This window comes from Monodelphis domestica, chromosome X (genome assembly GCF_027887165.1).
Source record: "Monodelphis domestica isolate mMonDom1 chromosome X, mMonDom1.pri, whole genome shotgun sequence".
In the NCBI taxonomy this organism is placed as follows: domain Eukaryota; kingdom Metazoa; phylum Chordata; class Mammalia; order Didelphimorphia; family Didelphidae; genus Monodelphis; species Monodelphis domestica.
Genome location: NC_077235.1, coordinates 7,470,277 through 7,496,692, shown reverse-complemented (window position 1 = coordinate 7,496,692; position 26,416 = coordinate 7,470,277). Strand labels below are relative to the sequence as shown.

The 26,416-nt window shown below is 47.6% G+C and overlaps 1 protein-coding gene across 2 annotated transcripts in view; it reads right to left on the bottom strand.

The window, feature by feature from the left end:
• PLS3 (plastin 3) overlaps positions 1–26,416 on the bottom strand; it is a 121,296-nt gene that overhangs the window by 31,889 nt on the left and 62,991 nt on the right. For both annotated transcript variants that reach the window (XM_007507527.3, XM_056809297.1), the window contains 2 exons: positions 22,483–22,539; positions 18,855–18,944 (listed from right to left, as the gene is read on the bottom strand). In XM_007507527.3, coding sequence (XP_007507589.1) covers positions 18,855–18,924 — 70 coding nt within the window. In that variant the 5' untranslated portion in view covers positions 18,925–18,944; positions 22,483–22,539. The remainder of the gene's footprint in view (positions 1–18,854; positions 18,945–22,482; positions 22,540–26,416) is intronic.

The window sequence follows — 26,416 nt, the reverse complement described above, 5'->3', positions numbered from 1 at the left end:
CTCCTCTTGTCTCCTCTCCTGTAGTCCCCTCTCATCTCCGCTAGTCGCCTGTCCTCTCCTCTCCTGTAGACTACTCTCGTCTCCTCTCTTCTCTTGTAAAATCCTCTTATCTCCTCTCCTGTAGTCTCCTGTCCTCGCCTCTCCTCTCTTCTTCTGTACTCTCTTCTCCTCTCCTCTCCTGTAATCTCTCCTGTAGTCTCCGCTCCTCTGGACTCCTCTCGCCTCATCTTCTCTCCTCTCCTCTCCACTCGTCTGCTGTACACTCCTCTCCTGTAGTCTCCTCTCTTCGCCTCTCCTCTCCTGTAGTCACCAGTCTTCTCCTGTCCTGTCCTCTGGTCTCCTGTTGGCTCTGTAGTCTCCTCTCCCCTCCTCTAGTCTCCTGTCATCTCCTCTCCTGTAGTCTCCTCTCATCTCCTTTCCTGTATTCTCCTCTCCTCTGCTCTAGTCTCCTGTCCTGTCCTCTCCTCCCCTCTAGTCTCGTCTTCTCTACTCTCCTCTCCCGTCTTCCCCTGTCATGTCCTCTCCTCTGCTCTCCTGTAGACTCCTCTCGTCTCCTCTCTTCTCCTGTCCTCTTGTCTCCCCGTCGTCTCCTCCACTCTCCTCTCCTGTCTTCCCCTGTAACCTCAGCTCTTCTCCTCTAGTCTCATCTCCTCTCCTCTTCTGTAGTCTCCTGTACTCTCCTCTCCTCTCCTCTCACCTCCTTTCCTGTAGTCTCCTGTCCTCTCCACTCGTCTCCTCTCCTGTAGTCTCTGTAGTCTGCTCTCTTCTCCTCTCCTGTAGGCTCTGTAGTCGCCTCTATTCTCCTCTCCCCTCCTCTAGTCTCCTGTCATCTCCTCTCCTCTCCTATAGTATTGCCTCCTGTAGACTCTTCTCCCCTCCTAGTCTCCTCTAGACTCCTCTGTTCTTCTGTAGTCTCCTCTCTTCTCCTCTCCTGTAGTCATCAGTCTTCTCCTGTCCTGTCCTCTCGTCTACTCTCCTCTCTTGTCTTCCCCTGTCATCTCCTCTCCTATGCTCTCACCTCCTGTAGTCTCCTCTCCTTTCCTCTCTACTCCTGTTGTCTTCTCTCCTGTAGTCTCCTCTCCTCTGGACTCCTCTCGCCTCGTCTTCTCTCCTCTCCTGTCCTCTCCTCTCCTGTAGTCACCAGTCTTGTGCCCTGTCCTCTCCTCTCCTGAACTCTCCTCTAGTCTCCTCTCCTGTAGACTCGTCTCATCTTCTCTCACCTCCTAAAGTCTCCTCTCCTATACTCTCCTCTCCCCTCCTCTAGTCTCCTGTCCTTTCCGCTCCTGTAGTTTCCCTTTCTGTAGTCTCCTGTCCTCTCCTCTACTGTTGTCTCCTTTCATCTCCATAGTCTCCTCTCTTCTCCTCTCCTCTAGTCTCCTGTCATCTCTCCTCTCCTGAACTCTCCTTTCCTGTACTCTCTTCTCGTCTCTGCTAGTCTCCTGTCCTCTCCTGTAGTCTCGTCTCATCTCTCTTCTCCTGTACTCTCCCCTCTCCTCTAGACTCCTCTTGTCTCGTCTTCTCTACTCTCCTGTCTTCCCCTATCGTCTCCTCTCCTGTAGACTCCTGTCTTCTCCTGTCATCTCCTCTTCTTTCCTGTAGTCTCCTGTCCTCTCCTCTCGTCTTTGGTCCTCTCCTCTCCTCTAAAATCCTCTTATCTCCTTTCCTGAATTCTCCTGTCGTCTCCTCTCCTTTCCTGTAGTCTTCTGTCCTCTCCTCTCGTCTTCGGTCCTCTCCTCTCGTCTCCTGTTGTCTCCTCTCCTGTAGTCTCCTGTACTCTCCTCTCCTGAATTCACCTGTCATCTCCTCTCCTTTCCTCTGGTCTAGTCTCCTATCCTGTCATCTCTTCTCCTGTACTCTCCTTTCCTGTACTCTCCTCTGCTCTAGTCTCCTGCCCTGTCCTCTCCACTCATCTCCTTTCCTGTGGTCTCCTGTCCTCTCCTCCCCTGTTGTCTCCTCTCGCCTTGTCTTCTCTACTCTCCTCTCCTCTGCTCTAGTCTCCTGTCCTGTCCTCTCCTTTCCTGTAGTCTTGTCTCCTGTAATCTCCTCTCCTCTGCTGTAGCCTCCTTTCCTGTTGTCTCCTCTCCTGTACTCTTACAGTCTGCTCTCCTGAACTCTCCTGTAGTCTCCTCTCTTCTCTGCTAGACTCCTCTCCTTTCCTATACTCTCCTCTGCTCTAGTCTCCTGTCCTGTCCTCTCCACTCCTGTTGTCTCCTCTCCTCACCTCTCCTCTCTTCTCCTGTCCTCTCCTCTCCTGTAATCTCTCCTGTAGTCTCCGCTCCTCTGGACTCCTCTCGCCTCGTCTTCTCTTCTCTCCTCTCCTCTCCTGTAGTCTCCTCTCCCCTCCTCTAGTCTCCTGTCATCTCCATTCCTGTAGTCTCCTGTCCTCTACTCTCCACTAGTCTCTGTAGTCTCCTCTCGTCTCCTCTCCTTTCTTGTAGTGTCCTCTCCTCTGCTCTAGTCTCCTGTCCTGTCCTCTCCTCCCCTCTTGTCTCGTCTTCTCTCCTCTCCCGTCTTCCCCTGTCGTGTCCTCTCATCTCGTCTCCTCTCCTCTCTTCTCCTGTCCTCTTGTCTCCCCGTCGTCTCCTCCACTCTCCTCTCCTGTCTTTCCATGTCACCTCAGCTCTTCTCCTCTAGTCTCGTCTCCTCTCCTCCCGTCTCCATCTCCTCTCCTCACCTGTAGTCTTGTCTCCTGTACTCTCCACTCGCCTCCTCTCCTGTAGGCTCTGTAGTCTGCTCTCTTCTCCTCTCCCCTCCTCTAGTCCCCTGTCATCTCCTCTCCTCTCCTATAGTATTGCCTCCTGTAGACTCTTCTCGTCTCCTCTAGACTCCTCTGTTCTTCTGTAGTCTCCTCTCTTCTCCTCTCCTATCCTGTCTTCCCCAGTCATCTCCTCTCCTATGCTCTCACCTCCTGTAGCCTCCTCTCCTCTCCTTTCCTATACTCTCCTCTGCTCTAGTCTCCTGTCCTGTCCTCTCCACTCCTGTTGTCTCCTCTCCTGTAATCTCCTCGTCTCCTGTCCTCTCCTGTACTCTCCTCTAGTCTCCTCTCCTGTACTATCCTGTCCTCTAGTCTCTGCTCTCCTCTCCTGTACACTCGTCTCATCTTCTCTCACCTTCTATAGTCTCCTCTCCTCTTCTGTAGTCTCCTGTACTCTCCTCTCCTCTACTGTCATCTCTAAGTCTCCTCTCCTCTCCTGTAGTTTCCCTTTCTGTAGTCTCCTGTCCTCTCCTTTCTTGTAGTGTCCTCTCCTCTAGCCTCCTGTAGACTCCTCTCCTCTCCTGTTGTCTCCTTTCATCTCCGTAGTCTCCTCTCCTGTCGGCTCTGTAGTCTCCTCTCTTCTCCTCTCCTGAACTCTCCTTTCCTGTACTCTCTTCTCGTCTCTGCTAGTCTCCTGTCCTCTCCTGTAGTCTCGTCTCATCTCTCTTCTCCTATACTCTCCCCTCTCCTCTAGACTCCTCTTGTCTCGTCTTCTCTACTCTCCTGTCTTCCCCTGTAGACTCCTCTCACCTACTGTAGTCTCCTCTCCTCTCCTGTAGTCAGTCTTCTCCTGTCCTGTCCTCTCGTCTCCTGTAGTCTCTGTAGTGTCCTCTCTTCTCCTCTCCTCTCCTGTAGTCACCAGTCTTCTCCTGTCATCTCCTCTCCTTTCCTGTAGTCTCCTGTCCTCTCCTCTCGTCTTTGGTCCTCTCCTCTCCTCTAAAATCCTCTTATCTCCTTTCCTGAATTCTCCTGTCGTCTCCTCTCCTCTCCTCTAAAATCCTCATCTCCTTTCCTAAATTCTCCTGTCATCTCCTATCCTGTCCTCTCGTCTCCTGTTGTCTCCTGTCGTCTCCTCTCCTTTCCTCTGCTCTAGTCTCCTATCCTGTCCTCTCGTCTCCTGTTGTCTCCTCTCCTGTAGTCTCCTGTCCTCTCGTCTCCGGTCCTCTCCTCTCCTTTCCTCTGGTCTAGTCTCCTTTCCTGTAGTCTCCTGTCCTCTCCTGTCCTTTCCTGTACTCTCCTCTGCTCTAGTCTCCTGCCCTGTCCTCTCCACTCATCTCCTTTCCTGTGGTCTCCTGTCCTCTCATCTCCTCTCACCTCCTGTAGTCTCCTGTCCTTTCCTCTCCTGTCGTCTCTGTAGTCTCCTCTCCTCTCCTCTAGTCACCAGTCTTCTCCTGACCTGTCCTCTCCTCTGGTCTTCCCCTGTCATCTCCTCTCTGCTGTAGTCTCCTTTCCTGTTGTCTCCTCTCCTCTCTTCTCCTCTCCTGTACTCTCCTCTAGACTCCTCTGTTCTTCTGTAGTCTCCTCTCTTCTCCTCTCCTGTATTCACCAGTCTTCTCCTGTCCTGTCCCCTCGTCTACTCTCCTCTCTTGTCTTCCCCTGTCATCTCCTCTCCTATGCTCTCACCTCCTGTAGCCTCCTCTCCTTTCCTATACTCTCCTCTGCTCTAGTCTCCTGTCCTGTCCTCTCCACTCCTGTTGTCTCCTCTCCTCACCTCTCCTCTTGTCTCCTGTCCTCTCCTCTCTCCTGTAGTATCCTGTCCTCTAGTCTCTGCTCTCCTCTCCTGTAGACTCGTCTCATCTTCTCTCACCTCCTATAGTCTCCTCTCTTCTTCTTTCCTGTAGTCTCCTCTTCCCTCCTCTAGTCTCCTGTCATCTCTCCTCTCCTGAACTCTCCTTTCCTGTACTCTCTTCTCGTCTCTGCTAGTCTCCTGTCCTGTCCTCTCTTCTCCTCTCCTCTCCTGTAGTCACCAGTCTTCTCCTGTCATCTCCTCTCCTTTCCTGTAGTCTCCTGTCGTCTCCTCTCCTTTCCTTTGCTCTAGTCTCCTGTCCTCTCCTCTCCTGAATTCACCTGTCATCTCCTCTCCTTTCCTCTGGTCTAGTCTCCTGTCGTCTCTGCTAGCCTCCAGTCCTCTCTTCTCTTCTTTCCTGTAGAATCCTCTCCTGTCCTCTCCACTCCTGTTGTCTCCTCTCGCCTCGTCTTCTCTACTCTCCTCTGCTCTAGTCTCCTGTCGTCTCCTCTCCCCTCCTCTAGTCTCCTGTCATCTCTTCTCCTGTACTCTCCTTTCCTGTAGTCTCCTGTCCTCTCCTCTCCTGTCGTCTCTGCTAGCCTCCAGTCCTCTCTTCTCTTCTTTCCTGTAGACTCCTCTCCTCTCTTGTTCTTTCCTGTCCTTTCCTGTACTCTCCTGTGCTCTAGTCTCCTGTCCTGTCCTCTCCACTCATCTCCTTTCCTGTGGTCTCCTGTCCTCTACTCTCCTCTCCTCTAGTCTCCTGTCCTGTCCTCTCCTTTCCTGTAGTCTTGTCTCCTGTAATCTCCTCTCCTCTGCTCTCTTGTAGACTCCTCTCATCTCCTCTCACCTCCTGTAGTCTCCTGTCCTTTCCTCTCCTGTCATCTCTGTAGTCTCCTCTCCTCTGCTGTAGCCTCCTTTCCTGTTGTCTCCTCTCCTGTACTCTCTTACAGTCTGTAGTCTCCTCTCCTCTCTAGTCCTCTCCTGTAGACTCCTCTCCTTTCCTATACTCTCCTCTGCTCTAGTCTCCTGTCCTGTCCTCTCCACTCCAGGTGTCTCCTCTCCTCACCTCTCCTCTCTTCTCCTGTACTCTCTTCTCCTCTCCTCTCCTGTAGTCTCCTGTCATCTCCTCTCCTCTACTCTCCACTAGTCTCTGTAGTCTCCTCTCGTCTCCTCTCCTTTCTTGTAGTGTCCTCTCCTCTGCTCTAGTCTCCTGTCCTGTCCTCTCCTCCCCTCTTGTCTCGTCTTCTCTGCTCTCCTGTAGACTCCTCTCGTCTCCTCTCCTCTCTTCTCCTGTCCTCTTGTCTCCCCGTCGTCTCCTCCACTCTCCTCTCCTGTCTTCCCCTGTCACCAGTCTCGTCTCCTCTCCTCTTCTGTAGTCTCCTGTACTCTCCTCTCCTTTCCTGTAGTCACCAGTCTTCTCCTGTCCTGTCCTCTCGTCTACTCTCCTCTCCTATCCTGTCTTCCCCTGTCATGTCCTGTCCTCTCCACTCCTGTTGTCTCCTCTCCTGTACTATCCTGTCCTCTTCTGCTCTCCTCTCCTGTACACTCGTCTCATCTTCTCTCACCTTCTATAGTCTCCTCTCCTCTTCTGTAGTCTCCTGTACTCTCCTCTCCTCTACTGTCATCTCTTCTTCTTTCCTGTAGTCTCCTCTTCCCTCCTCTAGTCTCCTGTCTTTTCCTCTCCTGTAGTTTCCCTTTCTGTAGTCTCCTGTCCTCTCCTCTAGCCTCCTGTAGACTCGTCTCCTCTCTTCTCGTCTCTGCTAGTCTCCTGTCCTCTCCTGTAGTCTCGTCTCATCTCTCTTCTCCTGTACTCTCCCCTCTCCTCTAGACTCCTCTTGTCTCGTCTTCTCTACTCTCCTGTCTTCCCCTGTAGACTCCTCTCACCTACTGTAGTCTCCGTAGTGTCCTCTCGTCTTTGGTCCTCTCCTCTCCTCTAAAATCCTCTTATCTCCTTTCCTGAATTCTCCTGTCGTCTCCTCTCCTTTCCTCTGCTCTAGTCTCCTATCCTGTCCTCTCGTCTCCGGTCCTATCCTCTCCTCTCCTGTACTCTCCTCTCCTGAATTCACCTGTCATCTCCTCTCCTTTCCTCTGGTCTAGTCTCCTATCCTGTCATCTCTTCTCCTGTCCTCTCTGCTAGCCTCCAGTCCTCTCTTCTCTTCTTTCCTGTAGACTCCTCTCCTGTCCTCTCCTCTGCTCTCCTGTAGACTCCTCTCATCTCCTCTCACCTCCTGTAGTCTCCTGTCCTTTCCTCTCCTCTGGTCTTCCCCTGTCATCTCCTCTCTGCTGTAGTCTCCTCTCCTCTCTTCTCCTCTCCTGTACTCTCCTCTCCTCTAGACTCCTCTGTTCTTCTGTAGTCTCCTCTCTTCTCCTCTCCTGTAGTCACCAGTCTTCTCCTGTCCTGTCCCCTCGTCTACTCTCCTCTCTTGTCTTCCCCTGTCATCTCCTCTCCTATGCTCTCACCTCCTGTAGCCTCCTCTCCTCTACTGTCGTCTCCGTAGTCTCCTCTCCTTTCCTATACTCTCCTCTGCTCTAGTCTCCTGTCCTGTCCTCTCCACTCCTGTTGTCTCCTCTCCTCATCTCTCCTGTAGTCTCCTCTCCTCTGGACTCCTCTCGCCTCGTCTTCTCTTCTCTCCTGTAGTTTCCCTTTCTGTAGTCTCCTGTCCTCTCCTCTCGGCTCTGTAGTCTCCCTTCTTCTCCTCTCCTCTAGTCTCCTGTCATCTCTCCTCTCCTGAACTCTCCTTTCCTGTACTCTCTTCTCGTCCCTACTAGTCTCCTGTCCTCTCCTGTAGTCTCATCTCATCTCTCTTCTCCTGTACTTTCCCCTCTACTGTCCTGTCCTCTCGTCTCCTATCCTGTCCTCACCTCTCCTCTTGTCTCCTGTCATCTCTCCTGTAGTCTCCTCTCCTCTAGACTCCTCTCTTCTTCTGTAGTCTCCTCTCTTCTCCTCTCCTGTAGTCACCAGTCTTCTCCTGTCCTGTCCTCTCATCTACTCTCCTCCCCTGTCATCTCCTCCACTCTCCTCCCCTATGCTCTCACCTCCTGTAGCCTCCTCAACTCTACTGTCGTCTCTGTACTCTCCTTTCCTGTACTCTCTTACAGTCTGCTCTCCTGAACTCTCCTGTAGTCTCCTCTCTTCTCCGCTAGTCTCCTTTCCTCTCTAGTCCTCTCCTCTCCTTTCCTATACTCTCCTGTCCTGTCCTCTCCACTCCTGTTGTCTCCTCTCCTCACCTCTCCTCTCTTCTCCTGTCCTCTAGTCTCTGCTCTCCTCTCCTGTAGACTCTTCTCATCTTCTCTCACCTCCTATAGTCTCCTCTCTTCTCCTGTAGTCTCCTGTCCTCTCCTATACTCTCCTCTCCTCTCTTCTTCTTTCCTGTAGTCTCCTCTTCCCTCCTCTAGTCTTCCCCTGTCATCTCCTCTCCTCTGCTGTAGTCTCCTCTTCTGTAGTCTCCTGTCCTCGCCTCTCCTCTCCTGTAATCTCTCCTGTAGTCTCCACTCCTCATCTTCTCTACTCTCCTCTCCGAGAGTCTGCTTTCCTCTCCTGTCTTCCTCTGTCAAGTCCTCTCCTCTCCTGTATTCTCCACTCGTCTGCTGTACACTCCTCTCCTGTAGTCTCCTCTCTTCACCTCTCCTCTCCTGTAGTCACCAGTCATCTCCTCTCCTGTACTCTCCATTCCTGTAGTCTCCTCTTGTCTCCTCTCCTCTGCTCTAGTCTCCTGTCCTGTCCTCTCCTCCCCTCTTGTCTCGTCTTCTCTACTCTCCTCTCCCGTCTTCCCCTGTTATGTCCTCTCCTCTGCTCTCCTGTAGACTCCTCTCGTCTCCTGTCCTCTTGTCTCCCCGTCGTCTCCTCCACTCTCCTCTCCTATCCTGTCTTCCCCTGTCACCTCAGCTCCTCTTCTGTAGTCTCCTGTACTCTCCTCTCACCTCCTTTCCTGTAGTCTCCTGTCCTCTCCTCTCCTCACCTGTAGTCTTGTCTCCTGTACTCTCCACTCGTCTGCTCTCCTTTAGGCTCTGTAGTCTCCTCTCTTCTCCTCTCCTGTAGTCACCAGTCTTCTCCTGTCCTGTCCTTTCGTCTACTCTCCTCTCTTGTCTTCCCCTGTCATCTCCTCTCCTATGCTCTCACCTCCTGTAGCCTCCTCTCCTCTACTGTCGTCTCTGTAGTCTCCTCTCTTCTCCGCTAGTCTCCTCTCCTGTAGTCTTGTCTCCTGTAGTCTCCTCTCCTTTCCTATACTCTCCTCTGCTCTAGTCTCCTGTCCTGTCCTCTCCACTCCTGTTGTCTCCTCTCCTGTAATCTCTCCTGTAGTCTCCTCTCCTCTGGACTCCTCTCGCCTCGTCTTCTCTTCTCTCCTCTAGTCTCCTCTCCTGTAGACTCGTCTCATCTTCTCTCACCTCCTATAGTCTCCTCTCCTCTTCTGTAGTCTCCTGTCCTGTCCTCTCCTGTAGTCTTGTCTCATCTCTCTTCTCCTGTACTCTCCCCTCTCCTCTAGACTCCTCGTCTCATCTTCTCTACTCTCCTGTAGACTCCTCTCACCTACTGTAGTCTCCTCTCCTCTCCTGTCCTCTCGTCTCCTGTAGTCTCTGTAGTGTCCTCTCCCCTCCTCTAGTCTCCTGTAATCTCCTTTCCTGTAGCCTCTTGTCTTGTCTCCTCTCGTCTCTTCTCACATCTCCTCCCCTCAATCTGTATTCTATAATAAAACATGTAATCTGTATTCTATAATGACACATGTATTGGAAAAGCAGTGGAAGAGAAAGAGAATAAAAGATTATGATATCTAATCTATTTCTTGGTTCTCACAAATCTGTTTTTTACCAACCTTTCTAGATGTGTATTATATATAACTATATGCACAGATATACATATAACATTTAAAATGTATTTACATATATTAACAAATTAGGGAGGGCAGAGATCAATCAATTGGAAATGCAAATCAAAAACCCCCAGAGGAAAACTAAAGTAGAGATCCTAAAAACTAAGGGAGAAATTAATAAAATCGAAAGTCATACAACTATTGAACTAATAAATAAGACTAGATGCTGGTACTTTGAGAAAACAAATAAAATAGACAAAGTACTGGTCAGTCTAAATAAAAAAAGGAAAGAAGAAAAGCAAATCAACAGCATCAAAGATGAAAAGTGGGACCTCACCTCCAATGAAGAGGAAATTAAGGCAATCATTAAAAACTACTTTGCCCAATTATATGGCAATAAATATACCAATCTAGGTGATATGGATTAGTATTTACAAAAATGTAAATTGCCTAGACTAACAAATGAAGAAATAGAATTCTTAACCCCAAAGCAGAAAAAGAAATCCACCAGGCAATCAAATAACACCCTAAGAAAAAATCCCCAGGGCCTGATGGATTCACAAGTGAATTCTATCAAACGTTCACAGAACAGCTAATCCCAATACTATACAAATAATTTGACAAAATAAGCAAAGAGGGAGATCTACCAAACTCCTTTTATGACACAAACATGGTACTCATTCCAGAGCCAGGCAGGCCAAAAACATAAGAAGAAAACTACAGACCAATCTCCTTAATGTACATAGATACAAAAATCTTAAACAGGATACTAGCAAAAAGACTCCAGCAAGTTATCATGAGGATTATTTACTATGATCAATTAGGATTCATACCAGAAATGCAAGGCTGGTTCAATATTAGGAAAACCATCCACATAATTAACCATATCAACAAGCAAAACTAACAAAAATCACATGATTATCTCAATACATGCAGAAAAAGCCTTTGATAAAATACAACCCTCATTCCTATCGAAAACACTAGAGAGTATAGGAATAGAAGGGCCTTTCCTAAAAAATAATAAACAGTATATATCTAAAACCATCAGCAAACATCATCTGCAATGGCGATAAACTAGATGCATTCCCAATAAGACCAGGAGTGAAACAAGGATGCCCATTATCACCTCTATTATTTGACATTGTACTAGAAACACTAGCAGTAGCAATTAGAGAAGAAAAAGAAATTGAAGGCATTAAAATAAGTAATGAGGAGACCAAGCTATCACTCTTTGTGGATGACATGATGATCTACTTAAAGAATCCTAGAGAATCAACTAAACAGCTAGTAGAAATAATCAACAACTTTAGCAAAGTTGCAGGATACAAAATAAACCCACATAAGTCATCAGCATTCCTATATATTTCCAACACATCTCAGCAGTAAGAATTAGAAAGAGAAATCCCATTCAAAATCACCTTAAACAAAATAAAATACTTAGGAATCTATCTCCTGAGACAAACACAGGAACTATATGAACACAACTACAAAACACTCTTCACACAATTAAAACTAGACTTGAGCAATTGGAAAACCATTAACTGCTCATGGGTAGGAAGAGCGAATATAATAAAAATGAAAATCCTACCCAAACTGATCTATCTATTGCCATACCAATTGAACTACCAAAAAACTTCTTTACTCAATTAGAAAAAACCATAACAAAGTTCATTTGGAAGAACAAAGGATCAAGGATATCCAGGGAAATAATGAAAAAAATGTGAAGGAATGTAGCTTTGCAGTCCCAGATCTCAAACTATACCATAAAGCAGTGGTCATCAAAGCAATTTGGTACTGGCTAAGAGACAGAAAGGAGGATCAGTGGAATAGACTTGGGGTAAATCACCTCAGTAAGACAGTCTTTGACAAACCCAAAGACCCCAGCTTTTGGGACAAAAACCCATATAAAACCCAGATAAAAACTACTGGGAAAATTGGAAGACAGTGTGGGAGAGATTAGGTTTGGATCAACACCTCACACCCTATACCAAGATAAACTCAGAATGGACGGCTGACTTGAATATAAAGAAGGAAATTATAAGTAAATTAGGTGAACCCAGAATAGTATACCTGTTAGACCTTTGGGAAGGAAAAGGTTTTAAAACCAAGCAAGACGAAGAAAGAGTCACAAAATGCAAAATAAACAATTTTGACTACATCAAATCAAAAAGTTTTTGTACAAACAAAACCAATGTAACTAAAATTAGAGGGAAAGCAACAAATTGGGAAACAATCTTCATAACAAAAACCGCTGACAAAGGTCTATTTACTCAAATCTATAAAGAGCTAAACCAGTTGTACAAAAAATCAAGCCATTCTCCAATTGAAAAATGGGCAAGGGACATGAACAGGCAATTTTCAGTTAAAGAAATCAAGACTATTAATAAGCACATGAAAAAGTGTTCTAGATCTCTTATAATCAGAGAGATGCAAATCAAAACAATTTTGAGGTATCACCTCACACCTAGTAGATTGGCCAACATGACAGCAAAGGAAAGTAATAAATGCTGGAGGGGATATGGCAAAGTAGGGACATTAATTCATTGCTGGTGGGTTTGTGAATTGATCCAACCATTCTGGAGGGCAATTTGGAACTATGCCCAAAGGGCGATAAAAGACTGTCTGCCCTTTGATCCAGCCATAGCACTGCTGGGTTTGTACCCCAAAGAGATAATAAGGAAAAAGACCTGTACAAGAATATTCATAGCTGTGCTCTTTGTGGTGGCCAAAATTTGGAAAATGAGGGGATGCCCTTCAATTGGAGAATGGCTGAACTAATTGTGGTATATGTTGGTGATGGAATACTATTGTGCTAAAAGGAATAATAAAGTGGAGGAATTCCATGGAGATTGGAACAACCTCCAGGAAGTGATGCAGAGCAAAAGGAGTAGAACTAGGAGAACATTGTACACAGAGACTGATACACTGTGGCACAATCGAATGTAATGGATTTCTCCATTAGTGTCAATACAACATCCCTGAACAATATGCAGGAATCATGGAGAAAAAACACTATCCTCAAGCAGAGGACAAACTGTGGGAGTAAAAACACCAAGGAAAGGCAACTGCTTGACTACAGGGGTGGAGGGGATATGACAGAGGAGAGACTCTAAATGAACACCCTAATGCAAATACCAACAACATGGAAATGGGTTTGAATCAAGGACACATGTGATACCCAGTGGAATCTCGCGTCAGTGGTGGGAGGTGGGGAGGAAAAGAAAATGATCTTTTTTTTCCAATGAATAATGTTTGAAAATGACCAAATAAAATAATGTTTAAAAGGAAAAAAATAATTAAAATTTATTTATTACCTACCTTTCTAAACTTATTTACATTTATACGTAGTCTATTTTCTAAAATTTATTTCCTACCTCCCTTTATAGGCACATACATACATTTCTAGACTTCTTTTATCTATCCATCAGAATCTACTTCCTAGACTTATTATATGTACACCTGTAAAATCTATTTCTGGACTACATTTTTAGACCTGTTTTATTTTTATATAGTATCTATTTTCTCCCTTTCTAGTCTAGTTTATATATGATATAAAATTTATATATATATATATATATATATGTATATGTATATATATAATATCTACTTCCTACCTGCTTTTCAAAACTTGTGCTTCATATATACACATGTGTAGCTATCTTGTATGTATAACTCTCTCTATATATCTACTTTTCTATCTATGTGGGAGGCACTAGAGATACAAAAAAGTCCCTTTATTAAGCTTACGTTGTACTGGGACAAGACTGGAATTACCTGTGTCTGGGAAATTCCTTTCTCCAATGCCTCAGATTCCTCCAGTGTAAAATAAGAGGGCTGCTGCTTATGGTGGTTCTCCTATCATACCTGATTGCCCAAGAAGGGGCCAACTCACACAGGTAGGGAAAACCAGAGCAGGGCAAAGTTTCCATACTGATTAGCAATGGAAATAGAGCCTGTGAATTGGCCCTTTCAGCCTAGGTGGAACAGTGAGACCTCATCTCAAGTGATTACTAAGATAGGTCTGAAGATCTATGATTTTACGATGGAGGGCAAAAACTGTTTCTAAAATAAAGACAACACAGAAATTGACACACAATGAGAGGACTTAGTATGTGTAAGAACCTTCCAGGAACCACGAATTTGCAGATAGCTTAGGTTCATAGGCTTTAAGCTAGAAGGGGCTTCGGTGGTCATCTTATCCACACCCCTCAAAGGCCTAGGTCGGGTGACAAGCCATAGGCTCCCCCAGCACTAGCCTTCAAAGGGGAGTGTCTTACTTTTCCACAACCAACATTTGTGCAATCTGGCTTACCATTGCACCACAGTGCCATCTGGCAGGTTCTGAAGTAAGAAGGGCCTTTAAAGAAATCTTACCCAGCTTTCTCATTTCCCAGAGGCCCATGGAAGAAAAATGATTTCCCCTCAAGGAATCCTCCATTCTCACTGATCATCACCCTACTTTAAAACATCCTTGTAACATCCTATGTGCTCCAGTCTGGGGGTTAAGTGACTTGCCCAGGGTCACTGGGAAGTGTCTGAGGCCAGATTTGAACCTAGGATCTCCCATCTCTAGGCCTGGCTCTCAATCCACTGAGCTATCCAGCTGCCCCCCCCCCTTTTTTTTTAAACCCTTACCTTCCGTCTTGGAGTCAATACTGCGTATTGGCTCCAAGGCAGAAGAGTGGTAAGGGCTAGGCAATAGGGGTCAAGTGACTTGCCTAGGGTCACACAGCTGGGAAGTGTCAGAGGCCAGATTTGAACCTAGGACCTCCCCTCTGTAGGCCTGGCTCTCAATCCACTGAGCTACCCAACTGGTAACAGAGCTGGGATCTGGCCCCAGATTACCATGCCAGGAAGCAGCCACCCAAAACAGAGCTAATATAGTCTAGATCAGAAACTATTATGTGACTAATGTTGAATGGCAGAAGCTCTTGTGTGGCGATGGGGAGGGAGAAAATAGCACTGATCAGGAAAAAGTACAGCATACTCTCTAAATGGAGAGATAGGGAAAGTGCATTATTGAATCTCTCTGACTAAAAATAGTGTCATTAAATAACAAAATTTGCCACTGGCACCAGGAGAGAAGAAATGAATGTAAAAGGTGAAGGCATCCATTTTTGGACATGGCCTGTGTGTGGGAACTGGTATACTTAGGATGGTTTGATTTTTGTTTATTGATAGTCAACTGGAGGACTGGTGGGAGGACCAGATTATAAATGCATTCCTTGCAACACCTAGGCCAGGACTGGCCTTAGCAAGAGCTAGTTGACACATTAATGAGGAATCTGAATTGCACCACTCTAGATAAGAATATGCCATTGGAACAGGACGTGAAGTTCAGGTTTTTGAAGAGGTCAGATGACTTTAGAACCCTCCAGAAAAGAAATAGACTGGCTGGGGAGAGCAATGACTACGAAGCATCTATGTCCAATAGTGACTAATTACCAAGCTAAGATACTGTGACAAGCAAGGGAGTCAGAAGGACTCGGTTTGACCTCTAACATATATGGCACTGACTAGAGCTTTGAGACATTGAAACAGGCTAGTTTTCTCTTTGGAGAAAATGGGCATAATACTTGCCAAGGCATATTTCTTTGGAAGGAGCACTCATTCTCCTATCGGAGGACCCTGATCCAAGTCCCAGCCTGTACTCCTTACCACCTCTGAGACTTTGGACAAGTCCCTAGCCTTCTCTGAGTTTTAGTTTACCCCTGTGCCAATGGAGAGAGTTGGACTGGATGATCGTCAAGTCTTATGATTCCCCTAGGGTTACCGGAAAAACACTTTCTAAACCATGAAGCATGAGAGCAATGTGATTTCAGCCTGAGCATGGGCAATCTTCCTGGACTTGGTTCTTTGTTTTGTTTTTCAGTCCTTGTTCTATGGTGGAGGGAATTATGGTGTGGAAACTGCCTCCACTGATACAAGATGTATAGTAGAGGTAGCAGGGACCAACCAACCAACTAATCCCATTTCTCTGCATTTTTGAGAGTGCTACCTATCAAAGGCCAAAGAAAAAAAAAATCAATCTCTCTCTCTCTCTCTCTCTCTCTCTCTCTCTCTCTCTCTCTCTCTCTCTCTCTCTCTCTCTCTTCCTTCTCTCTGTCTCTCTGTCTCTCTCTCTCTCTCCTGTCCCACCCCCACCCCCTGTATAGTGGGACAGGCAATGTGCTAAGCACTTTTTACAAATACGAGCTCCCTGGATTCCCAGAAACCAATATGGTCTCCCTAGGAACAAGTGCATCTTTCAGCAAGCCAATGATCAATAAGGTCCTAGCAGGAATTGGCCACTTGCCCTGGAGCCTCTGGAAGCTTGACTTCTGGACAAAGAGCAGAGCTTGTTTCTGGCCCCCAAGAATTTGTTGATTTCACTCATTAGTCTGAACACTAACCCATGGCCCCCTTCATCAGGTCATCTCTACTGCCAGGAGGAGAATGCTCTCCCCAAGGCACCTTCCCGGGCAGAGTGCAGAACCTTGTCAGCTCTCTTACACATTCTCCCTTTCTGAGTTCAGTTACATTTGGCCACTTACAAGGTGCTGCTTCTGGCAGCTGTTCATGCCTGTCACACCGGTCTAGGCCTGAAAGCCTCCAGCTCATAATTGGCCTTCTGAAGCAGCAATCAAGCTTCCATGGAGCTCCCAATCATCTATTTGGGGGAGGAAGCGGTTTCTATTTCAAAGAAGCAGAAGGAGGCTGCAAATGGCTAACAATTAACTTTAAAAAAAGTCCTGCAGCTGGCAAAGTCCTGCAAAGAAGGGTCTGCTGTTGTTTTGTTGTTTCTAAACATCGATGCTTCCTTTCCAGAAGCAGCTCCCACCATCTCCCTCCACCACAGACTGTGGCAGAGGCCCGATCCGTGTGGAGAAGACAAGAAAAGGAAGTCTCCACCTGATCATGGTGTAAAGGCCATCTGCTGGGCAAATCTCCTTAGCCAGGTTTTGCAAGACCATAAGGGCATGAACCCTTGGAATGAATGAGAGCCATCATGGTGTGTAGGGGAAAGAATGAGGGAACCTAGAGTCCTAGGGCCTGAGTTTGACTCATCACTCTTCTTACTATTTGTGGGACCTTGGGCAAATCCCTGGATCTCTTGGGCAGTTCTGTTATCCCCTCTGTAAAAGGGGAACAGTGGGATTAGCTGATTCTGAAGACCCTGACAGCTCTGCCTCTCTCCATTCTCTTAGTTGTCTTCCTGACCTATGATCCTGTGAGCCCCCAACATGAAAAGGAGTGAGAACAGATGAGTATCTCATCACCGTGACAAGATTCCTGGTACTCTCACCACCTCTTCCCAATTCTCCTGTTGACCCACTACACAAAGAAGGGGGACTTCTGAACCGGTAAGGTTTGTCCCTCAAAACGTCCAGGTCAGTATCGAACTATCTGAGAGGCAGCCCAACATTCTCAAGCAAGAGTCAGAGACCTCCAAACTGGCCAAGTCACATCCGCTCTCTGCCACCCCATCTCTCCCCTTTCACAGGAAGGGCCAGACTCGTGTTGCCCCTGTCAGCTCAAATGCTAATGACCCACCCTATTGGGATGGAGCCCAAAGATGGGCCTTGTCTAGATCCTGGAACATAGCCCCTGTGCAGAGAGGAGAGCTCCCTGGGACTGAGGTCACCATCTTCAGACAGGCCTATTCGCATGAGGAAAAACCTTATCCTTACCAGTCTTGCCCCAAATAAATAAGGTACCATCAACTCCTCCTTCCCATTTCTTGACTCCCCTAATATACCCCGCCTGTAGCAATCAACGGCTTTGGCTTCTGCATTCATCCAGAGAGCAAGTTTTTCTCAACAGCTCCTCCTTTTTCCTTGCCTTCCTTTGCTCCCCTAGAAACAGCTGCATTTTTACATCTGCTTTTTGTTTCAAAGTAAATCTTCTTGTGCCCTTGATTCAGAGTAATTGTTTAAATGCCAGTTCACTCCCGACACCCAACAAGCAACTTTCAAGTCAATAAGCTTATTATACAGCCATGTCCTTGCCCGAAGTTTGAATCACACCAAGAAACACGTAGCCTTAAAAGGAAATGTTGTGTTTTTCCCTCCCTCCCCTCCCCTTGCATCCTGTTATTTAAGCTATTTTAAGTACTCGTCTGGAGAAAGCAGGGCCAGAACTCCAGCGGTTGGGACTCTAGCTGCTGCTTGACACGGCTCGAATCCAGGTGGCCCAGGGGCTAGAAGATACCTGGAGAGAGGGAGCACAGGGCCTGGGTTTGACTTAGAGGCATCGCATCTAAGGGCAGGAAGGAATGGGGTCGGGACGGACAGAGGAAAACAAAGAACAATGAAATACAGAAAGGCTTTCCTCTTCCACTCAGTGGTTCAGTTAGACCAGCGCTTCTTCCTGATTTTCCTATGCTTGAAAACACACACTGGGGAGATGAGATGGTGCTCAGATGAGCGGCGGAGCTCCTGGTTTGCTGGGAAGGAGCACAGAGCTCACTGGTCTGAATGGTTTTGCCCGATGATGACTGTGCCCTCCATCTCACAGTCAGCTAAGTGAGCGGAGCCTTCCTTGGGCAAAAAGGCAGCAGCTAAATAGCTCCAGATGCTTAGCTGGACATGGGCTTTTTTGTTCTCACAGTCTCCGCCTCTGGCTGAGGGAGCCCACTCAACAGACAAACAGAAGTGGCAGCTTAATCATTCTCAGCTGAGGCTAGGCTGGGGCCTACGGGACCTGCTGCGTGCGCACTGAGTCCTGTGCTGGATTCCCCCAAACACCAAGTCCATATAACAGCAGGGCTGAGTCTGGAGGGCCTAGCCCTTCCTCACCCAATCCAGACACAAAGGCCTATGAATAAGTCAACAGGAAGAGTGGAGCTATGAAACACAATTACTGCCATGCACGGGGCCTCCTAGTGCCCTCACCACATTCCCCTCCCCAAAGGCTGATTTCCAGTCATCTGGCAGGTGACTAACCTACTGATGCAATTGGATTGTGACTGATTTTGCTATCTACTTTGGGCTGCAAGCCCCCTCTGCACTTCCTTTCAAGCTGTGTGTATCATCTGTGGTCATCCTCAAGGACCAATGACATGAAAGGGTGAGGCAGAGTAACTAAAAAATAAAGTGCTGACCTCTAAATCAAAAAGCCCTGAGTTCAAGTCCCACTCAACATATTTGAGGCAAATCTTTAAAAGACTCCTAAGTTACAACAACAGTTGTCCATTGGCATCAGTAGGGGAAGGCGGTCAATGTCAAGTTTTTTGGATGCCTGACTTTGGTTTGTTAGCCATCTCTGACCTCTGCATTACTGCTGTTGTAGTCGCTGTGCTACGTAGAGAAGTGAAAAGGGTTGGCCCTGTACCTTAGGATTATTTTGGTGGCTTTGTGAAGGCTGAATTGTAGAGGAGAGAGAATGGCGGCAGAAACACCAGTTAGAAAGAAATAGCCCAAGAGAGAGCCACTCACTGAATGAGTGGCAGCTGAATGAGGAATCACCAGACCTGCTGATATGAAACCTTTGTTGCCTCCCTTCTGGCCGATTTCCCTTAAGGGGCATCTATGGCCACTCGCGTCCATACACTCACAGATGTACCATATTTCCCAGAATGACTCACCGACTTTAGCAAAGGCCTCCCTTAGTTCTTCAAGTTCATCTTTGGAAATCTGTTGGGTGGAACCAGCCATCTCCTCAACTGAGTGAGAATCTGCAGAGAAATCACAGAAGTCCAAAATTAGTCATGTACAGGTTGGCTTTGCTTTGGATTTTTGTTTTCTTATCATTGGCAAAAGTGTCACCTGAGGCTGCTCTGACGCTTTGAGGCTTTATGTCAAGGAAAGCATCCTGGAATGGCAGCTTCACAGAGGATCCTTATCCCTAAAATCTGTTCCAGAAGTGTTCATCATGTGCCTTCTCCGTGCAAAATGGGGTCCTTCCAGGCTTACGGACCCTTATTTCCACAAGCCCCTCCATCTTATCTGCCCTTGAGGGAAACATCCTGTACTTGCCTATCCCTATGATTTTTGGTCTCCTTGACTTGAAGGACTTTACTATCCTCCCATCTTTGACATTGATTCCCTTTCTCATTCCACCAAGAAGACCCTCTAGACCTGACCTTGTCTCCTGAAAACCCCTACAGTTCCCCTCTCAACTATCTTAGCTGAAGCCCTCACCTGTTACTTCATTGAGAAAATGGACCCAATGACCTTCCACACCTTCTGGATATCCTCTTCCATTCTCTCCTTGCCAAGAGCATCTCATCTCCTCAAATCATTCACCATCTCACTAATCCTGGCTTCTCCCTTATCCAGCCACTGATTCCTTCTCCACCGCTTTCCACTGTGCCCAAACGTCCCCATTCAATAGATTGTCATCTCCTCGAATTAGTGGACTTTATCACTCCTCTTTTCTGGTTAAACTCTCTGAAAATGCTATCTACATACACCGACTTCCTTCAACCCCTCTCCTCTGGCTTGTGCAATCTGGATTCTAATCTTATCACTGGATTGATACTCCTCGCTCCTAAGTGGCCAGTCATCGCTTAATTGCCCAGTCCAATGCTTTTTGATCTGCCTTCGTTCTTCCTGACCACACTGTAGATAACCCTCTCTTCTCAGATCCTTCTCAGAGCGAACTTGTGTTCGCTCACCCAAACCCTATCATGGGCTGGCTTCTCTCTCAGTGACCGTATCCACTCCCATGAATTGAGTTACTTCTATTTTCTTGCCTTTCAGGTGAGCTCCACGTAAGACTTTCCTGAGAACATCTGAAGTTCAGTGTTCCAAAATAGATCTCATTGCCTTCCCCCCCCCACCAAAGCCACCCTTCTTTTAGACTTCTGTACTTCTTTCAGAGACAGAAACATCTCCACTCTCTAAGGTTTCGAACTTAGTAGTCATCCTCAGCTCTTTCTTTTTCTTTATCCCACATATGCAACCTAATTGGGTCATTTCTGTCTCCACTATTGCAATAACTTCCCAAATTGGTCCCTGTGCCTCAGTTCTCACCCTATGCCACTCATACAGCTGATCAAGTGATTTTCCTTCCCTCCACAGCAAATGGTATCATTTCCCTGCTCAGTAAATCCTAGCAGCCCCTTACCGTTTCTAAGACAAAATATGGAACACCTACCTCAGCCCAGCCCATCTTTCCAGCCTGATTGAACATTATTTCCCATCACTGTGGCTTTGTCCCTTCCCTGGAATGAACACCCTTCTCCCTTCCACCATAAAGAATCCCTATATTTTCCCCAAGATTCAGCTAGGGCACCAGCTGACCCCCTTAGAGCGAGTGCTCCCTCCTCTGTAGCTATCTGGTATTCACTGATATTTAACCAGAATGGACTTTTATGTGTATGTGGTATCTCTGATGATAGACCGTAAGCTCCTTGAGAGTAGGAATTCTTTTCTCTTAGACGCTACATCTCCAGCAGCTGGCACATACCATGGAAAAGAGTACGTGATCCGTGAAAGAAAACAAGAATTTCCTCTCCTCTCTCTGGTGTGCAAGCAAGCAAGCAAACATTTCCCCACATACGTAGTCTAGTGGCAAAATACGAATGCCGACATCAGAATAAAAGGGGGCTTCGTGTGCCAAGGGGCTGGGACAGCGAGCCACAGAAAGCTATTTTCTGCAAAGGATAAAGGCTAAGGCTAGCACTCATTGGCTAAAACAACAGACAAGAAACAGCACCTACGCCACAGTGCCGCGTGCATCATGATCTCATTTGTTCTGTTGTTCACCTTCAAAGTATTCCCTTCCTAATACCCAACTGGATACGGATTTCTGGGGATACCAAGTAAGACCAATTAGCCCTTCCTCCCTAGTCTAACAGAAAGAGAGCACACGAACAACCAGCAACAAATCAGAGCTGTCCAGCTGAAATGTGAGAGCATGAGGAGGGCAGGAAAAGAGCAGGAAACGAACTACAACTAAGTCCTGGGAGTCCTGTTGCTGATTACTCTTGGAAAGACCTCAGCCAAGGCTCTTTACCACTCTGGGCCCTGTTTTCTGTAGCCATAAAATTCAAGGAATGGATGGGTGGACTAGTTCAGAAGTCAAACTTGGGGCCAGCTGGGCTGGGACCAGATTACAATTTCATTGAAAAGATGGTGGATGAAATCAATAAATGTATACAAGGTGCCTGATGTTTGTTTTGTCATTCTCTAAGTCACCATGGACCCACAGGAAGCCCTTTGCGCTCTGAATCTATGGGCCTCCGAGCAAAGGGGCCCTGAAACACAACCTGGCATAGTATAAGAGAGGCACATGTTCCTGCCACCAAGGAGGCCTGAGGGCAAGTCCTACTTCTGCCCAACCTTGAAGTGCCCCCAGACAGCACCTGGAAATGCCCCGATTTACAGAGAGGTTGGGGGTGGGGGGTGGGGAAGGGCAGCCCATCTGCGGTCCAGTCCCTCTCTCCCAGAAAGGAGATTCTGAGGATAACAGAAGCTGGTTCTTGGTGGGAGGTGCTGAATGCTCCACAGCATAAAGTGACTTGGACCACCTCTGGGCCATCTCCAACTGGCCCATCCCTTTCCTTTCCCTTGTCCTAATAGGCTCCTCCTGCCATGGCCCTACCCGTCTGTGGAGACTCCCCCATTTCACATCATCGCTGACTGTCCCTCACACCAGGACTACAAAAGCGCCACAACTGCCTTGTTCTCTGCCATTCAGGGCAGCCCCATTCCACTCAGGCACATATGGGTCAATCAGTCCTTACATTCTTGTGTTCTCATGAGGAGATGACTTGTACGTAATATGGGCCTGTCAAACAGCACAAACTCCAGAAGAGTCAGAAAAGGGCACTGCCCACCCCCAGCCACAAGCCTCCAAGAAACAGCCAGGGAGGTCTCCCCTCAGAGCTGCTTCAACAAGGCCAGGGCCCTGACTGGAACTCGGGTCTCCTAACTCTACTTTGGGCCACACACATACAGTGAGATATTGGCAGGTGCGTTTGACCAGGCAGCCCAGAATCAGAAGAGGTGGCCTCACTGCTCCTGATATTCAAACTAAGAGCCATGGGGCCAGGGGCAAATGTCTGGTGTGGGCCCCAGATCCGAACTGCCATTTAATGGCTGTGTAACCACGGGCAGCAAGTCACACGGTGTCTCTGGGCCCCCTGGCATCCTCTCTTCCTTCCAAAGCATTTTTCTCCTCTAGTCCCAGCCCCCCCCCAACCCCCACCCCAAGGCCAAGCCTCGGGAAACGCCCTGGGACTGAAAACCCTTGAGGAAAGCTCTTACCTTCTTGCCCCAGAAGTGAGTGAGCACCAGGATGAACCTTTGGGGTAATCCCAGGACCTGAAAGATGAAGAAAGAGATCAGCTGAGATGCCACAAGAAGCACTCCAACTATAGGGTCTGCTCTAAGGGGAATGGGGCCCTTCCTCCTCCCCCCCAGCCCTGAGCTCCCCCTACATCTGATGTCAGACCAGAAACCGTGATTGCACCCAACACACCCTCTGAAATGAAACTCCGAACAAGTTCTATTGTTTTTCCGAGGAAAAACCAAACCAAAGCCCAAACCCCTGACTTCAGCTGCTCTAATGCCCAGAATTCAAGAGTAGGCTCCAGTTTCCCCAAGAAAGCTAGAGGTCGGTAGAGACCCGGGTCATCATTCAGGCAATGGCCACACACAAGATGCCTTTACATAAATGCTCAAAGCCATGGCTGGCCCTCAGAGGTGCACTTTATCAAGACGGGCTACAGTGAGACTTGAACCCAGTACACCTTCCCGCCTCCAAGGCCACGTTCCTTCTCTCAGCAAACTCAGACCCATAGCTGAGACTGACAAGCACACACACTTGAACTTCAATCTTCCTGATACAACCACAATAACAGACTCCCAGAGATTGGGATAGACTTTTCCCCTTCCCCAATCGCCGCCCTCATCCCAGCACCCGAGATCCTGGCAGAACATCAGGACTCGGCTGTCAGGCCTAGACAAGTGACCTCCTGCATCACTGACCATCAGGCCTGTGCACTTCCCTTGGGCATCCAGTCAACTGAACCCAAATAAGTCCAACTTGACCAATAGAGGCAGCACAGACCACCACCTATAAACAATTGTCCCCCTTCTCTACCCAGGCGGAGACCCCTGGCCATCCACAGGTTTCAGACTCCCCCCTTGCTCCTGCCTCCCTGCCACCTCTACACCCCTTGCCCCCCTTTTCCTTTCCCACAATAAAGCCTTGTTGCATAACTCCATTCTGTCTCATATTGATGCCCATCAGGCCGGACTGACAATTAGTAAGTCGCATTACTTGGATGAGAAAGGCAGCTTAGAATAAGTAGACCTGGGTTCAAATCCAGCCTCAGACATTTACAAGATATGTAATCCTGGGCAAAAAGGAAGAAAACAAGCATTTTATTAAGGGACCTTTGAAATATGTGCTCATTGGTTCCTCACAACAACCCTGGGAGGTAGGTGCTATTATTATCTCCATTTTACAGATGAGGAACTTGAGGCAAGAGGAGATTAAATGACTTGCCTAGTGACACAGCAAATAGTGTCTGAGGCTGATTTACCTCCATTTAACTTCTGTGTGTCTCAATTTCCTCATCTGTAAAAATAATAGGGTTGGATTTGCTGACCTCTAAGGGCCCTTCTTCCAAATCTCATGTAGGAGCCTCTGATGCTACACCTTGCTCAGACAGGCTCCAGGTTCAAATCTTAGACCACACACAAGATAGCTCAACATATGAGTCTCGGGGCCAGGACCATTGGGACTTGGCCCACAGTCACACAGACCATCAGCAGCCCAGCTAGGATTTGAACCTGAGACATCTCACTGCAAATCTAGCCTCTCTCCCACTCAACCATGGGGAAGGGAAACCCTATGCTCCTGGCCTTCTACAAATGCTGTGTACCTGGTTGACTCCGCTCTCTCCCCTGTAAGATGGGGAGATGACATCAACTATCGCGGGCTTATTGGAAGCCTGGGATGACAATACAGCAAAGTCAACAAGCAGCTGCAGTGGCTCTATCAGGAAGATGCCAAGAGAAAAGGCAGGGGATGGGGTCCCACAAGCAACCTTCCCAGGCCTGACAAGTGAGAGGATGGCAAGGAGCTTGGAAAAACCCAAAATTGTGCATTGCAGGCATGTGACATGGATGGGGTCAAGCCCAATGGCCATCAAGAGGCTGCTGCCTTGGCAGGCAGAGGTTCCAAGTTCAAATCCAGAGGCAATGAGAGGCTGAGAGCCCTTCTAGCTATGAATCTAGAACCCCGGAGTTCACAGTCATCTGATCCTAGGCCAAAAGACAGACGAAGAACCCTGCTGTGTGTGTATGTATGCCAAGAGGGCCAGGCATTCAGAGACCATATAGATGGTTTATCTCACACAAAGCACCTCCCATCTCAGTGTAAAAAAGCAAGGGAGGAGGGGCACCAGGGGGATGGAGAAAAATGGAGGAAAAAACCCAAACCTCTTTCCCAGAGGACCCAGATGCAAATATGAGAAGGAGCCCCAAACAAACACGTGGGCGTCACCCAAGAGAAATGGTTTGCCTATGAAGTCATCCCTAATGACAACGTTTGGCTTAGCTAACAATAGAGTAATTAAGAAACCACTGGCAGGCTGGCTTGCCTTCTACACACCCTGAGCCCAAATCCCTCCTGAGAAACATAGCCTTCTACCCTCCCTGAAACCCAACTCAAAAGTTGCCAACGTTGGTTTTGAAAAGGTTTGCTTTGACTTTGCTCGCTCTTTCTTTCTGTTGGTGGCAGTAGATTGAGCACAATGATGTGCCCAGCTGAATAGGCATTGTCCCATGTAGTCAGTGAGGGGAATCCTAGATTTAGGACTGCAGCTGACTCTCTGCCTCCCAGTGGGCCCACTCCAGATTCCTATCCAGATTCAAAGCCGGAAGTCCAACCGTCCTAATCCCCCACGTTTCAGAGAGAGACTTAGCCAAGATTAAACACAGAAAATGAAAAAGTTGCTCCAGTTCTTTGTTTCTGCCTTTTTGTTTGGAAGAAGTAACCTCAGGCCAAGAGGGCTGGGTGTCACTGGTCAAAAGGAGGCCCTTTCCAGACCCTGACTTGGTAACCCACAAAATCCAACGGAACAACAGATCCACTTATATACTGATTGGAAGACTTAAAGAAAGTAAAAACCAACAAAGAACATATCTGGGGCCTCTTTCTCCTCCTACACTTCCCACCCTACCCAAACCACAGAGGTATCCAAAAAGGACATCAGCCTGTCCTGGTGTAAACAGCAATCCAGGCCACTTGCACCCATTGGCACACATACCTCTAGCATCCTGCCTCGCCCCAGGTAGTCCACAGCAGGATTTCTGGAGGGTAGCTAGCCAGATTAGATACGGAGGATACAATGGTTTGGAGGCGGATGATCCCCCCACCCCCAACCCCCAACCCCAGCCTCTTGCCCAAGTTCCTAGCAGGATTTCCAAGCATGTCCATTTGGATGTTCACCAAAAGTGTATCTAAAAGGCAATGGGAAGAATCTAGAATTCAGAATTCCGGGACATATTGCCTCTGAGCCCCACTGCATTTGTGCCCTTGGTTTTATCTGATAAGGGGACTGGACCAGATGGCAGACTGAGGTCCCCATTCCAAACCTCAGTTTTTGTCATTTTGTGATTCCATAAGCCCATTTCAAGCCCTATTGCTAAAATTGCTGTAACACCCGGATGTTGCCATTCTGTGTCTTTCCTACTTCACTTTTGACTCAGGTACCGAGACTGGCTCTGATTGGTGTGAATTTCACATCACTCTCCTTTGTGTGCTCACCCCCAGGAGGTAATGTGCCGTTTCTGTTTTAGTGTCCCAGTGCCCAACAGCAAGCACCTAAATAGCATTTGTTAAAAACACAGGAACATACAGCTCTGGAAAAGACAAGTTTCAAGTACTTTAAACAGTTAGTCACTTAAGTCTTACTCCAAAGGAAACTCCACAGAAACAAGCAAGAGCTCAGGAATACTTTCTCAGCATGGACACAATGAGACTAACTAAGAGCAGCCTGTGGGGAAAAGAAGTAGGCAGCAAATGCTAGAGAGAAGCAGTGTGATGGGACAGATGGGAGTGCTGGTCTCAACATCCAGAGGACATGAATTCAGATCCTGCATTTGACAATCTCCCTAGGCATGTTACCCTGGACAGGGAGCTTCCTTAACTGCAAAATGATCCCTACTCTCAAGAGATTATTGTGAG